The following is a 15358-nucleotide window of genomic DNA, read 5'->3' as shown; positions in this document are numbered from 1 at the left end:
TATATACTGAATTTGATGGCCCCACGATAGAGGCCTCAGAATTACATTTCATCCAAATAAACATGGCCACGACAAGAACCTAACTTTCATTTTCATTACTATAGTCGCTGACAGACTTTCGCTTTCGCTCTCTGACATAATCCTTTTTAATTGTCTCGCACGTGTGTTCATAATTATTTTTGTTTCGTATTCGTGAGACAATTCCAATCTAATTGTTTCGATCGCGCACGAAAGTGATAAAAATGTATCCACTTCTGTTTCCTCGACAATAGTCAAAAACTTGAACATAGATTTCTGAATTTGCTTAATGAATTTGTATTATGATGGTGGTTTATTTTCAACATCGAATTTACGCTCTTGTATTGATTCAAAGTCACAAATAATGTTTTCAGGATTTAGTTCATCAGATATTTTTAATATTTTAATTGCTGAAATAAAAGCATTTATATTTTCATACTTCATTATTCAGTATATAGTATATACCGAATATGTATTTACAAAAAAAAAAAAAAAACGTATATACAATCTTATGCAACTTAAATTTAAGGATGGCACAACACTTAAATTAATTCTAAGGACGGCACAACATGCAACCTTATCTAACTTAATTTTAAGGACGGCACAACACTTAACTTTATTCTAAGGACGGTACAGTACATATACCAGGTTATTTCAGTTGCATAAAGACAATTTTCAAATCTACCCGTGCCGTTATGTTATCGACCGGTTGATACGCGACGACGGAACATGGACGCTGATATACAAGTACTCTTGACAGAGTCAAGGAGAAAACAGAATCTGCTTGCAACAACTTTGTTTTTGACGATGTTATCGACAATAATATAGTAAGAAAAAATTAGTTGGTTATAAACAATATGATCACCAAAAACAGGCCACATTGATCTCGATGCTGAATTTATAATGACGCTGAAAAACTGCAGAATAATCAATGTGCGAGCTGTAACACAGTAATGTTGTGGAGCAATATTCTTAATAATCAAAGACAATTTACCGTAGACAGAATTGCCAGTAGTCTTGGTCATACACGCGAAAACGTGATGCTGACCTGTCTTCAGTGTAATCGACGTAGGGGTGCTAGCACCTTATAAAAGCGATCGCGGATGTAATTGTGTATCCTCGGGAATAACCTGTAATTGTTCCCTTGGTTTTATTTTGTGTGATCGTGCTAATATGTTTCATGGCAGTTGCACGAGTAATTTCATTATTTAATGCCGCTATTACACTTGGTAGTCTTGTAACCCATTCACGAGATCTTTTGTCTTTCTGATTATTTCCTTCGCGTATTGATATCCAAATAACCGCTCAGCAAGCGTTCGATTAAATCGCTCAACAATTGCCTGATCACGATGAATTGCAGTATGTCCTCGTCTGATTGTGACGTTATGTTGTTTCATCAGTGACAATACTGCACCCTGAAATTCTTTACCAGGATCAACATGTGGCAGCTGTGGCCATCGTAGACCACCTTGTGGTCCAGATCATCGCCGATAAATTCATTCAACCTCAGAAGCAACTCAGTTGCTGTTTTAGTAGATAACGGTTCCGCCTCATTGTATCTACTTGCAACATCAACGACGGTAAGCGCGTATTTGTATATTAATTAACGTCTTCCAATTTGAATAGTATCATGTAGTAAAAATAATATATCCGCCTGATGAGCTTCATATGGAACGGTGACATCAAACTGTGCCTACTCGATTCGTTTAGGCGGCATTAGATAAATTTGCCATATTGCCTGTCGTGCCTACCACGTTGCGACCGCAACACGTGTAACATTTGCTGCGTCGGTGAGTTTACTAATCGCCGCTGTACCCTTCCAATGTCCTCTCGGGCTATAATAAGTCGATTCCATTAAATTAATAATCGGTTGATTAATTACCGGCTCAGGAAACTCAATTTTATAATACTAGTTTACTTTTCATCGCAGATCTTACCAACCAATAAGCTAATGATTCTATGCAATATTTATTTTTTATAGAATTTAACGCATGAATTAATTTCATATCTGTAATATGTCGCTGTTGCAGATTTTTACTTTTATAAGCTACATCATGAACGTGACATGCTTGATCAATAGCATTTATAGGATAATATCCAGGTCCTGGCTGATTTTGGTTATCAAGTATGATATCAAGCCGGTTACCAGGGCCACAATAATGATATCCAAGATGTTTTCTCCAGGGTATTTAGCCCATGGTGTTCCTGACAATTTTCCTAGCGAAGTAGCGATATCACCACCTGTCTTTTTGGAAATAAATATATATATTTGGACCACATTGTACACACTTGTCTGTAAATGCACGCTTGTTATTTTTTGCTGTTACTGTTGCTAGTCCACTCGTGGGGGTGGATGCTCTACATCGAACACAATATAGATTCATATTATAAATATATGGATGTAATTGATTTATCAGGGCAAAAAAAAAAGCCAGTCAAGTATCATCCAGGGCTACCAAATTATATTCGAATGATAATAATTGGACCGTCATAGTCTGGTAAAACAAAATTGCTATTTAATTTGATAATGAGATAGATCAAATGGGATAAGTTGTAATTATCCCATCCGTAGATGATCAGCGATGCTACAAGGTGCTTAAGGATTTTAATGTAAGTGCAAGATTGTTAATTGAAGATGGCAGTGATATTATTGAATTTATTGCTGATATTTATGAAGCCCCATCTGTAGATGACCTCGATAGATCTTTTAATAATCTAGTTGTGTACAATGATGTGATGCTGGACAAACAATCAAATCCAGCTAGAATATTTTCTCGAGGCAGGCATAAAAACACAGACGTGATTTATGTTACTCAAAGATATACACAAGTACCAAAAGTGATCAGAGAAAACTGTAATATTTTAGTTGTATTTAATGGAGTTGACACACATACGCTGCAAAATATTCATCAAACTTGGTGTAGCGGAGACATGGATATAATTAAATTTAAAAACTTCTTTTCGCGAGCACAGTCAACTCCACACGGATTTATAACAAAATATTTACACGACCCCCGATTATGATATCGTATAGGCCTTGATAAAAAAAATTGGATGAGGGCAGCAGATGGGAGCAGTGCGAGTACAAATAGGTCATGGCGGGTAAACGCGCGTGCATACTTGCTAAAAAGCGACGATGACAAAAAAACTAACCTAACCAGAGGAACTCTCGGTCGGTTAGAGGCTTTGGTTTGACGTTATTGGCCCTTTTTTTTTTCGTTTTTGTCGGAGGCATTAGTTTTCCAAAAAAAATGACGCTCCAGCAAAAGCTCTGTTCACCCTCTCTGCTGCTAGGAAAAACATTTCTTTAAAATATTCAGTGGAAACGGAAAGGATTATACTATTATTTGGAACTATTGTGAATCATTCAAAGGAATAACGCCATTTTGGCAACTTCACTATTCTTGGCTGACCAGTACGTTTCCGGCTCTGAAGTTTATTTGGAAATTTGTATTCTTTTGGACTTTTTATGATTATTTTGGATTCACTTCATAATACTGTCAGTTCCTCTCACATATATGGCTTTGATAATCAAATTGTTATTAAGTTTTACAATACGTTTTGGTTTTGCTTCGCTCTGTTACTTAGTTTATGACCACAGAGTCGTAACAAGCGAATGTTAAATTATCGTAGGAAGCTGTAAGCCACTATTGTTAAATTCCAGTAGAGAGTTATACTGTTTCAGATTTGACGTAATGTTATATTCCCATAACCGTCTTAGTTGCTAAACATATAATGTTAATTTCCCATACAAGTCCACAGTGTAAACAGTAATGTTAAATTCCCATTGGAGGCTCTAAACAGCTTCATTTTCCGTAGAGAGCCCTATAGTCCAACAATTGATGAAATGTTGAATCCTCATAACCGCCATAGTGGCCCAAACCCAATATTAGTTTCCCATATGAAGCCATAGTGTCATCAGTAATGTTAAATTCTTATAGGAGATCATAAAATATCAACCCTGGTAACACGGATTTCAAATAGAGTTCCGCACTGTCCCAATATTCTGATATTAAATTCGCATAAACACCATAACGACCCAAATGTAACATTACATTTCCTAGCCACCTCACCAACAAACATCAAATGTTATTTTCTTTTTGTATCGCCAGTAATGGATATGTTAAATTCTTCTAGGCTCCCATACCGGCCCTAACTTGCCGTAATAAGAAATTGCCATTACTGATGTTATGTATATTTAATTATATTTATATCTATATATTTGATTTAATTATATCTGATTTAATTGCTTGTAGGTTTTTTAAAAAAATATTTGTCCCTTAAATTTCATTATATGTCAAAATAATGTTTTCCAGAAAATAGGTTGACCGTGACTGTTCATTTTAATAACCACCAAATGTTGCTCTAGATCCTGGCCGTGATTCAAAATTTGTCGCAGCCAATTAAATAAGTTCTATTTTTATTTTTAAAATGATTTTGTCGAGGTCATGATGGGTCTACGTGGTTTAAGATGTAAACAATTGTTTAAATTTTATTTCTTAGAGTAAAACGATTGGTTTTCGTCAGGTTCATGTTAGGCGTACGTGATATAAACATGATCACATGAATCCCCACTTTTTTTATTATTTCGCAGCATGGGGATTTTCGAAACTGCATTTTAAAATACGTTATAACCTTTGTTATGGTGAAATATTCTCAGCTGGGCTTTTTTCTTTACACTGGAAAGTGTCTGTTGTGTCTTTTGGAATTATTTCAAATTATTTGGTTTCAAAAGGGTTTTTAAAAAATTCCTGGAGATGTACGTGTGCTCATACGAAATTCTTGAAGAAAAAAAAAAACCTCTTATAAAAATTTATTTGGATTTCCGAAACCGGAGTGATATTTCTTGATTCTACAAGGAGCTGTAGACTTCAACACACTACAGGTTACAACATACGTCATCGTTTTCCATCTTGGATTTTTCGTCCGGACTCGAACTTGAAATCATTAGAAGCTTTTATTATTAGGACTTGTAAAATTTTATTCGTGGATTAATCTTGGATTAATTTTGGATTGATTCTTAAAACAGTAAGTTCCTTTTGTTTCATTTTTACAGAATGTTTCCATGGAAATAAATTATTATAGTTTTCAAAGCTTGTTTTCACTCTTTTTTGTGTTACTGTTTATTCGAGCCTAAACAGTAACATAAGACTGCCTTATCAAAACCCTTAGATTAGATTTGATTAGATCAGAGGGATAGATAGATAGATAGATTGACATACAGACAGACAGACAGATAGATAGATAGATATATCGGACAGGTGGGTGAGTAGTTTAGTAAATATAAATAAATTAGGCTTCAGACAAAACAAAATATAATTTTTGGTTTTAATTTCCCTTAAGGTACACTGTGTTTTAACATATAAAAGAAAATATCAAATTGCCTATAAAGAACTAAATAGTAGTGTATAAATATAAATCTTTTTATAGGTAGATGCAGACGGAAATATTCGTTTGTCCAATATTGATTGCGTACAAAATTTATATCAGTACGTTGTTGAACTTCAAGACAAACAACATCCTCAGTCCAGGTGGCAATCAACTTCTCACACATTTCCGTGACCGAAAATATACTTAAAACTTATTCTCGATATTACAAAAATGGCAGAGTAGTCACGATTGTCTCGATGGATGAAAACGAAATCAAGTTTCGTCGTATGGGTTGTGGACAAGAAGATATTTTGCACAATGTTACAATATGCAATGATGAGGATTTGTTATATTGTAAAATGCCTGCTTGGCACGCCGAGATTTAGATTCGTTTGCAATTGAAAGCTCTGTATATTATTTACAGTGACATTTTATTTACTGTCATTACATTCACACAGACTTTTTTCTTGGTTACTAACCTGTGCAAAGTCTCGATGTCAGAAAAAAAGTAGAGGAGTAATTTCATTGATTGTCAATTACTTTCAGGGATCTTTTAATTATTCATATTGGCAAATGATATCCACTCGAACTTAGAGAAATAAAAAAACGTGTGAAATATTTAATTGGTTTACACAAAAGAGAATTTTCTTTCATAGGTCTGTCGCTGACAATACAAAGTCGACCTAAGAGCATTGCCTTTTCCTCTCTTATTTGGAAGGATCCATGACAATTTTACATGCACTTCCGCTGAAAAGCACTTTGAATGCCTCCTCAAACTTGGACATAGGGAACCGATGAGACACCACCATGCTGACGTCCACCTTCTTGTCAGCTACCAACCTCTCTATTTCCTTCCAGGTGTGGAAAATTCGCCTGCCATGCACGGTTCTCAGCGTAAGGACTTTAAATACTGAAAAATGCGGGTCTTAACATTACTTAAGTGTTGTAAGTCCCTTTTTATTCTCATATATCTCCAATTAACTAAAGTATAAAATGCAAAATATGTATGAAAAACCTGCGGCCATAATACGAGTATATACAAATTTCTTGGTCTAAAATAAATAGCTATAAATCTGGGAACTGACAATGAGATAAAGTTTTTGTTAAGTGAAAAAGGACGTCAAATATCAACAACAACAACAATAAACTTTTATTCTCAACGGCATGCGGGGCACTCACGGGGTTAAAAGGCACACAGACTTCAGCCGTTGTTGATAAACACATTCAACATAGATGCCAAGGTAAGGGGAGTATGTGTACTACTTTGTTATTATTTTTAAGAAAATTGTAGAATTACTTGAAAAACTTCCAATACTGTGATAATATTGTGTTTCAGAAAAACATACACGTCAATAATATATACGTGAAAACGTAAGCGTATAAATAAGTGAATATAATTTCTGCCTGAAACCTATTATCCATCCATTAAGTGTCAAGTTATTCAAACTGAAGGTACAGGTACACAGCAACATTTAATGCAATGTTTCCATCGTTGCAAAGTCACTTGACACTTTGCCATACAGTTTTGGAGTTGATCCCAAGGTCAAACTTTCGATGCTAATGATTTTAATGTCCACATTTATGTTTAAGTCCAGATTTATGTTTTGCTGGTGAATTCCAGGCCTGGTATTTTACTACTTCTGTTCGACATCAAGGTCAAAAGATGAAGTTGAAAAGTCTATTTTGTATACTTAGGTAGGCAGAGATCTATTTTTATCAGTTTTCAGATTTCAGCTTCAGATTTTATTTACTTATCTGCAAGTAATATGGAAACAAAGAGCTTATCATAAACTTGAATACTGGTCATGCGTTGAATGCACCAAGACTCATCCACTTGAACATCAACGTCGCCATCGTTTTGTGGGTGGATACTGTGCGTGAAGCAATCCAGAATTTTATTATATAAGTCGCAGCTGTGATAAACCAGTATGAAAATGTATCATTTCGTGATGTCATTTATGATGAACACCATAACCCTGATAATATCTGATTTGTGATATTGGAGAAATGTGTACCACATAATGTACTAAAATATTTATGGCGACTATTCTGAACATTGTTTCAAATAAATCGGAAAATAGAAATTTTTAATTTTAATCATATATGATTTGGCTACCAAAAGCATGTCTTTCACCGTATTGTAAAATCATGAATAGAAATTTAACTTTAAATTTGCTCATCTCAATATACTGGGTCACATAATTCTTCCTTATGGTACAACAGTTGTATAACTTTTTACCGATATCCTGAAGTACATTTTCCACGTGAAGCGGTTGCTTTGGCAATCCGATCATCACAACCTGTCCGCCCTTCCTCAGGTAAGAAAACATGTTATTCACAATCATGGGGTTTCCGGTGCACTCACAGATACGGTCGATACCAACTCCGCTTGTCCGTTCCATGATAAACTGAAATGACGGAGGTGCGTTTAAAGTGTCAGAGCAAGGAATGTGGGATGATGGGAAGGCAAATGTAAAAAAAAAAAAGAATTGTTAAAGTGTAGATGAACTTTAATGACAAACGGGCAGATGTGGGAAGATAAACAGATGAAACCCGGATTTCATCAACATCTTTGTTTTTGGGGTGTCTCAACTTTCAACGAAAACAATTATGTTCTTTATTAACCAAAACTATATCAAGACTCTTTGAGTCGTGTGTGTGATTTGGGTTTTTAACGTAGCTTTAACAATTTTTCACTCATATTGCTACAACGTCTGCAGTGTGGCAGTTGATAGTGATGTCTCGCACTGGGGCATCATGCCGCTGACATGTAGCATGATGTCCCACCCAGTCACATTATCCTGACACTAGGCCAACCAGTCCTAACACTAACCTCTTAATGCTGAGCGCCAAGAGAGGCAGCTGTTAATACCATTTTTATAAGTCTTTGGATGACTCGGCCGGGGATCAAACCCACGACCTCTCGCATCCGAGGCGGACGCTCTAACCACTAGGCCACCGGTGCGGTTGGAAGTGAAGTGAAGAAGGAAGTGAAGAAGAATAAATAAGATAGGTCTAATTATAGAAATATAGGAGCGGTTAGAGTCGTGTGTGCCATTCTGACAACTCAGTCTCTTTGATTATATCGTGATACACGTGCAAGACTAACAATGTATGAGAAATTACCTTCAATCATTTTAATAATAATAAATCAGGCAGACGGGTAAACGAATATCCCAAATTCACCCTTTTTCTACATTCCCTTGTTCATTTTAACAAAATATTTTTATTCATTCTTTATCAGGAAAACCGGAAAGGAATTAGTTTTTAAATCTTAAAATTTAAATGTATTACAAGCATCACCAGCAAGAACATAAGAAATAAATGAACAAACTGTAGATATTTGAGGGGCATTTTAAGCAGCGTTTAGTGTTAATATAATTTCTATAACTTTGCATCTGGTGCTAAATCTGAATCTACGTGTTTACGAGTTGCTGTAGAGAATAGGAAGAATGGATGTACAGAAATATAAATCTGGTTCAATTTAAATAAAATCTGCGAGATTCGATAAAGTTTTAAGACGCAGCTTTGTATTTTTCCTAAGAAATGCTTGTGGCTGATTCAGACAGCAAATGAAAGAATGAACGAGGGGCTGTAATTAACAATCTAATTATTACGTTTCTGTGCAAATATCAAAATAAGTCATGCAACGTTATCTCCCTTATAATGAACCCCGAGAAGACCTATCGATCTACAGGACACATGTAACTAATTCAGTTTCCACAGTAAACCTTTGCAAACACCATATTAAAAATTTATTAACTTTAAATTTCTGAATGTTCATGGTCAAACCTATATTTATCAGTATAAATGAGACCTGGATGTCAGCTTCTGTATAGAGGAAGGGATATGAACCGGATCATTTTCTGGACCTACATGTGTTTAAAACATGTGCTTTCAATTCTCCACCAAAGAGTCAGGTGCTAATTTCAGTATTGAGTGTTCCAAATTCAAGACTGTTAAAGAACTGAAATTCCTTCAATAAAACAATGTCTCTATTTTTTCAGCTACAACTAGGATAAGCTCTCAAAAGATTCTTTTTCCTAAAACATAACTTACATTATTAACCAATACTGGCCAGTCAAACCCAAATATATTCTATTTTATGTTCATCCATTTCCAAGCTGGTTCCCATTTTTCCATACAATTAGTACCGTGTGTCCTACAGGAAGCTAGTGGCAAGAGTTTTCCCCACACGACCACACTAGCTCAGGTCTAAGAACGCAGTTAGCACTCTCAGTTACGGATGAATGTTAACTGTTCCGCTTCTGCCATACCTTCCTTAATCTGTGCAAACTAACATTGTTGATAAAACTGAAGAGTAGCTGAAAATAGTATCCCAAGCGGTGTAGCAAAGCTAATTTGTCTGAAACGTTACCATGTCACTGAGCGCCATTTTTGTGGGGGTGGGGTACTTTCATGATACTTTTAAATTTTATAATAAATACTATTGTTATGCAAGAATATAGTTACATCACCTGTTTTATATCCATATTCTTAGTGTTAACCACAATATCAGCTCCCGCCTTTTTAGCCAACTCTAGCTTCCAGTCCTCAATGTCAGCTGCAATCACTCTGAATAATAATAATAATAATAATAATAATAATAATAATAATAATAATAATAATAATAGTAATAATAATAATGATAATAATAATAATAATAATAATAATAATAATAATAATAATAATAATAATAACAATAATAATAATAATAATAATAGTAACAATAATAATAATAATAATAATAATAATAATAATAATAATAATAATAATAACAATGTAAGACTCAGCCAATGTGGGCATGTGAGAAAGCTTGCCAGTAGCTTCTCGTGGGTCGGTGGTTCTTTCCGGGGTTTTCCGGGTTCTTCCTCCACCATTAATACTGGCCGCCATGTATAGCCTATCGTGCTGAAAAATGGCGTTAAACCCCACAACAACAACAACAACAACAACAATAACAATGTAGATTGGCCGTTCATTAAGCTCTTTAAACACAAATTTTTGCCATTACACTTGGCTTCAGTTTGGGTTGCCAATACCCATCATGATCTTTGCAGCTGGTCTATGACTGCAGGTAGAGCAGTCTTGTTGCCACCCATCATTCGGGCCGATCGGCTCAGTTCGTCCTCGTATTCAAACTTTTAATGACACTCTTTATTTTGTTTTGCAAAGCGTTAACGAAAATAATTTATGAGAATAGGCATGACATTAATTTATACCTTGTGGGGATTTTTGTCAGCCTTTACGTAAACTTGAGGAAATTTAGTTTTAAATTAAATAATTTTCTCAGCATTGAAAAGTTGCTCAACCTCTTGGCACCCATGACTTTAGCCATTTGCTGTGATAGAAGTCCGACTGGCCCACATCCAAGAACCAGGACGTCCTGTCCGCTTGGCTCCAGTCTCTCCATACCGTTGTGAGCAACCCCTAGTGGCTCCAGCATTGTGATTTCCTCCGCACCTGTAATACAAATCTCTTTTTCAAAATAAAACGTTTTTAATGCGCAGGGCCGGATCAGATGGGTGTTTCTGGGGTTTCCGGACCCCCCCACCTCCGCGGCTACAAACAAAAACAAACGTAAACACACAAACGTACAGTCATTTGTCGCTTGAAATGTGATCATCATTTTATTCTTGTGCATGTTTATTATGAATTATGCACACTTTGAGTAAATTAACACAGACTTATGCTTTAGTGCCCTTTCTTCGAGGAGGGTCAGGGCCCTTTTGAAATTTTGGAATCCCCATGTTCAACACTTGACCTGATCCGGCCCTGATGTGATTAGCAATTTCATTAAGTTTTCCGTGATCAGATTATTTTTGTGTAGTCGATCTGTGTTTTCTTTATTTGCTATCACTAGTGTTTAAGCCCATTAAAAAGCTGTAACAGTGTCCATGCACGAAAAAAATAGCGTATGATCGAACAGAAAGAAATAGTCCGTATATTTAGCGGTCAGCCAAATTTCGTATTAGTTTCCATTAGTGCTAAAGTCGTGTATTTCATGTAACTGACATAAACTGTGTTACTCACGTCTCTTGTAGGAAAAAGCACCGAACGTTTACGGTTATGTATTGTTTTGCTGGTCAGAGAAAAATAGTATGCCTAACAACTTCAATATTCGTCGCAAACTTGTCTCGAAACTTCATTACAAACTTTACTAAGATAGAAGTAGAGAAAATAAAAGAGCTATTCTCGGCATCGGCTGAACGGACCCTCGATTTTGATATTTAGATTACCCTAGTGTCCAATAATGTTGTAGATAAAACTTCCGCCCGTCGTATGAAAGAGTAACGGTTCGAGTCCAGTTTTCAGCGCAATGTTTTTTCGTTGTCTTGATCTTGCCATGCAACTCTTCCTTTTGCATAACTCAAATGATGTTTGCTCAAGACATTCATTGTTCGTAAGGAAATATAATGCTTTATATGTGGGCTTCTCGCGAGCTCCCAGCTATGTTAGCTGGTACACTTTTGAGAAGCCCCCCCCCCCCATTTGGCCGAAATGGAATGCTTAGTACTGTGTACTGCCTTATGGAGATACTGTGCTGTCTTTGTAGGCCCTTCTGACCGCTAGCTTTACAGTTCGTAACAATTAGTACACACCAGGGTAAAGTGGAAGGTGGACTCCACTGAGCTGCCGCATTACAACTGTACCCTTTCAATATGCATAGAGAATCTCGTAAGATGTTTGAGTAGATCTAATGAATAATAAAGAAATATTTCACGAGTGAAGTGGAAATATTGTTTTGTGAAATTAATGCATGTCTTCGAGTGAAAATGACGAGATTTTATTTTCTTTAAAATATTTAATTAGCAGATGGCTACAGGACACATGTTACTAATTATATGAAAAAAATGGGAACTAGCCTGGAAATGGGTGAACATAAAATAGAGTATATATGGGTTTGGCTGGCCAGGATTGGTTAATAATGCAAGTAATGCTTAAGAAAAAGAATCTTTTGAGAGCTTATCCTAGTTGTCAGTGGAAAAAAATAGAGACATTGTTTTATTGATGGAATTTCAGTCCTTTAACAGTCTTGAGTTTGGAACACTCATTACTAAAATTAGCACCTGACTCTTTGGTACGGAAATGAAAGCACATGTTTCAAACACATGCAGGTCCAGAAAAGAATATATATATATATATATATATATATATATATATATATATATATATATATATATATATATATATATATATATATATATATATATATATATATATATATTTGATCATGAGTACTCGGAAATTATAAGTTACTCAGTTTTTAATAGCATGGTGTTTGCACAGGTTTACTATGGGAACTGATTTAGCAGTATGTACCGCGAGTCCTACAGTGAACATTGCGAACAACACTGATAGGGTGGGGAGTATTATAGAAACTTGACCGACCGCTCTACCGGAATACAGACTACAGGATCATTAAACAACAGAATGATCGTGAGTTTACTTGTAAGGTTTTTGGATGCTAGTGTTATTTATTTCTGCATTCAGATGTGACTGTGTGTGGCAGGCTTGCAGTCCATAGAGGTAATAGAGGCTGTGCCCTTATTTCGGTTCTCACTATATTCGATTTGCAATCGACAAAGACAAGATGATTGTGATGAAAGTTAAAATTGTTACTTACGAAATTAAAATGTATGTAACGGGCACAGTACTGTATTGGTGACATAGAATATTAAATAGCAAAAGGTTATGCAAGTTCAGTCACTGACAATTTGCAAGATTAATGTGGAAAACTAATTGTAACAAGTTAATACTTGAAGCCGGCTTTCTGTTGTTTGGTGTTCATTTGTATTGATGGGTCTTTTCAGTTATTTGATGTTCATTTTTAAGCATTATTGAAGGGTCTTTTCAGTTATTTGATGTTCATTTTTAAGCATTATTGATAGGCCTTTTCAGTTATTTGATGCTCATTTTTAAGTGTTATTGATGGGTCTTTTCTGTTATTTGATGTTCATTTTTAAGTATAATTGATGGGTCTTTTCTGTTATTTGATGTTCATTTTTAAGTATTATTGATGGGTCTTTTCTGTTATTTGAGAGTCAAAAGTGTTGACACATTTTAAGATCGGTTCATTCTGATCCGTTGAGTGAGATGAAAGGTTATAGAGAGAGAAGAAAGTGATGTGATGTGATCTGATTTTGATTTTAAACGTAGCTTTAACAATTTTTCAGTCATATCGCTACGATGTCTGCAGTGTAGCAGTTTATAGTGATTTTAGCACTGGGGCATCATTCCGCAGACATGTAGCATGATGTCCCACCCAATCATATTATCCTGACACCAGGCCGACCAGTCCTAATACTAACCTCTTAATGCTGAGCGCCAAGCGAGGCAGCTGTTAGTACTATTTTTATAAGTCTTTGGTATGACTCGGCCGGGGATCGAACCCACGAACTCCCGCATCCGAGGAGGTCGCTCTAACTACTAGAGCGGTTGGAAGTGAAGTGAAGAAGAACAAATAAGATATGCCTAATTATAGAAAAATAGATATGAAGAATATGCATACGGGCAGATATTCTTCCTAAATGGAAAAATACATTAGTACCAAAAGTGATATAGCCACTGTGGTGATAAAAGTGGTATAGCCACTGTGGCGATAAAAGTGTTATAGCCACTGTGGCGATAAAAGTGTTATAGCCACTGTGGTGATAAAAGTGTTATAGCCACTGTGGTGATATCATTTTTCTCCAACTTATATATTTCATTAAGATAAAAATATATATTCCCGTCATTAACTCAACAGTACCTAACACTTGACATAAAATGGTGCATGGATGAACATACCTTTGGGCCGGAAATAAACCTGTAATAATCTGGGCTTGTGGTAGATAGTTAATATATAATGATGTATTAATTAATTTGGCTTACGTAAAATTTACTACTAAAAAACTCAGACCAATTATCTTAAATTATTGGGACTCTGTACTACAAAGAGAACAATACTCACACAGTGGTTCGGTGATGACGTACAAGTATTGAGAGGAGACAATGGAGTATTCACTACAGCCTCCGTGCTCTGTTTTCCTTCCGTGTCCGTACTGGCCCATGTTTGCACAAATTTCCCTCATGTCATGCTGACATTGGTAACACTTGCCGCAGTAGAAGTGATTTTCCACCCCTACCCTGGTACCTACAGGGATTGTGGCATCAGGTCCACATTTAACCACAGTGCCTGCACTCTCGTGGCCAGGTATAAAGGGGGTGGTAGCGATAACACGAGCGACACTGTCCCACTTGTACAACGCAATGTCTGACCCACAAATAGATACAGCGTCCACTTTAATCAAAACCTCGTTACCTTTCGGCTCTGGAACGGGGATGTCAACATATTCATACGATTCTGTGTCCGTTCTCTTAATGAGCGCTTTCATGTGAGTGGGTAGCGACATTTTAGCTCCAAAGATGCACAGTGACGATAGCAGCTTTTCTCGCAAGAAACCAGTCCAGACAATGTGAGTTTAAAATCCGGGCTTATGTGTTCTATGTCCGCTAATCATGATGTATATGTTTATTGACGAAGATTGCAGATGTCATCACACACCTTGTCGTAGTACGAACAGAACATATGCGTAAGGGGAAGCCTTACAACAAATATACATGAAAGGACAATATCTGGGTCATAATTCACTGTTTGTGATAATGTACAACTGTAAGCATATATGTTCACTATCATATACAATGCCAGATTTCAATGTTGAACCATTTTAATTGGCAAGAAAAAAAAAGTAACGTACAAACATGTATATCCGTTGACTGCAAACTGGTAAATATTTCAAATGCATCGTGTCCTCAGGGTGTTCTCGGGTATTAATTCCTTCCCCTCTCTTAATTCTACCACCAGCAGCCTGCCACAGCTGTCACTTCAAAAGTGAATGAGATGTCTATGTATAATGGTCATGTAATTGGAGCGATGAATGAACCCAAACTCGTGCGCATAATGCTCACCAATGGATTTCACAGAATG

General features: G+C 36.0%; 1 protein-coding gene across 1 annotated transcript; it reads right to left on the bottom strand.

Annotated features, from left to right (window-relative positions):
• Nucleotides 1–5332: 5332 nt before the first annotated feature.
• On the bottom strand, nucleotides 5333–15010 carry LOC149806166 (uncharacterized). Its single transcript, XM_089951079.1, has 5 exons — nucleotides 14342–15010; nucleotides 10701–10851; nucleotides 9867–9963; nucleotides 7628–7796; nucleotides 5333–6298 (listed from the first exon to the last, which is right to left on the bottom strand). Exons 1-5 carry the CDS (start codon nucleotides 14781–14783, stop codon nucleotides 6096–6098), a joined length of 1062 nt encoding a protein of 353 aa, XP_089807205.1. The 5' UTR covers nucleotides 14784–15010; the 3' UTR covers nucleotides 5333–6095.
• Between the last annotated feature and the right edge of the window lie 348 nt (nucleotides 15011–15358).

Source organism: Sinohyriopsis cumingii, chromosome 2, assembly GCF_028554795.1.
Source record: "Sinohyriopsis cumingii isolate HCF-2022 chromosome 2, ASM2855479v2, whole genome shotgun sequence".
Taxonomy (NCBI): domain Eukaryota; kingdom Metazoa; phylum Mollusca; class Bivalvia; order Unionida; family Unionidae; genus Sinohyriopsis; species Sinohyriopsis cumingii.
Note: the sequence above shows the minus strand (reverse complement) of the source record. Positions and strands in the feature narration are given on the sequence as shown.

Excerpts from the sequence above, each read along its gene's own strand:
- LOC149806166 (XM_089951079.1), bottom strand. The coding sequence starts at position 14,783 with ATGTCGCTACCCACTCACATGAAAGCGCTCATTAAGAGAACGGACACA. Across the intron at positions 7,797-9,866 it reads AGAATATGGATATAAAACAG|TTTATCATGGAACGGACAAG; the intron begins GTGATGTAACTA and ends CCGTCATTTCAG. Across the intron at positions 6,299-7,627 it reads AAATGTACTTCAGGATATCG|TATTTAAAGTCCTTACGCTG; the intron begins GTAAAAAGTTAT and ends CGCATTTTTCAG.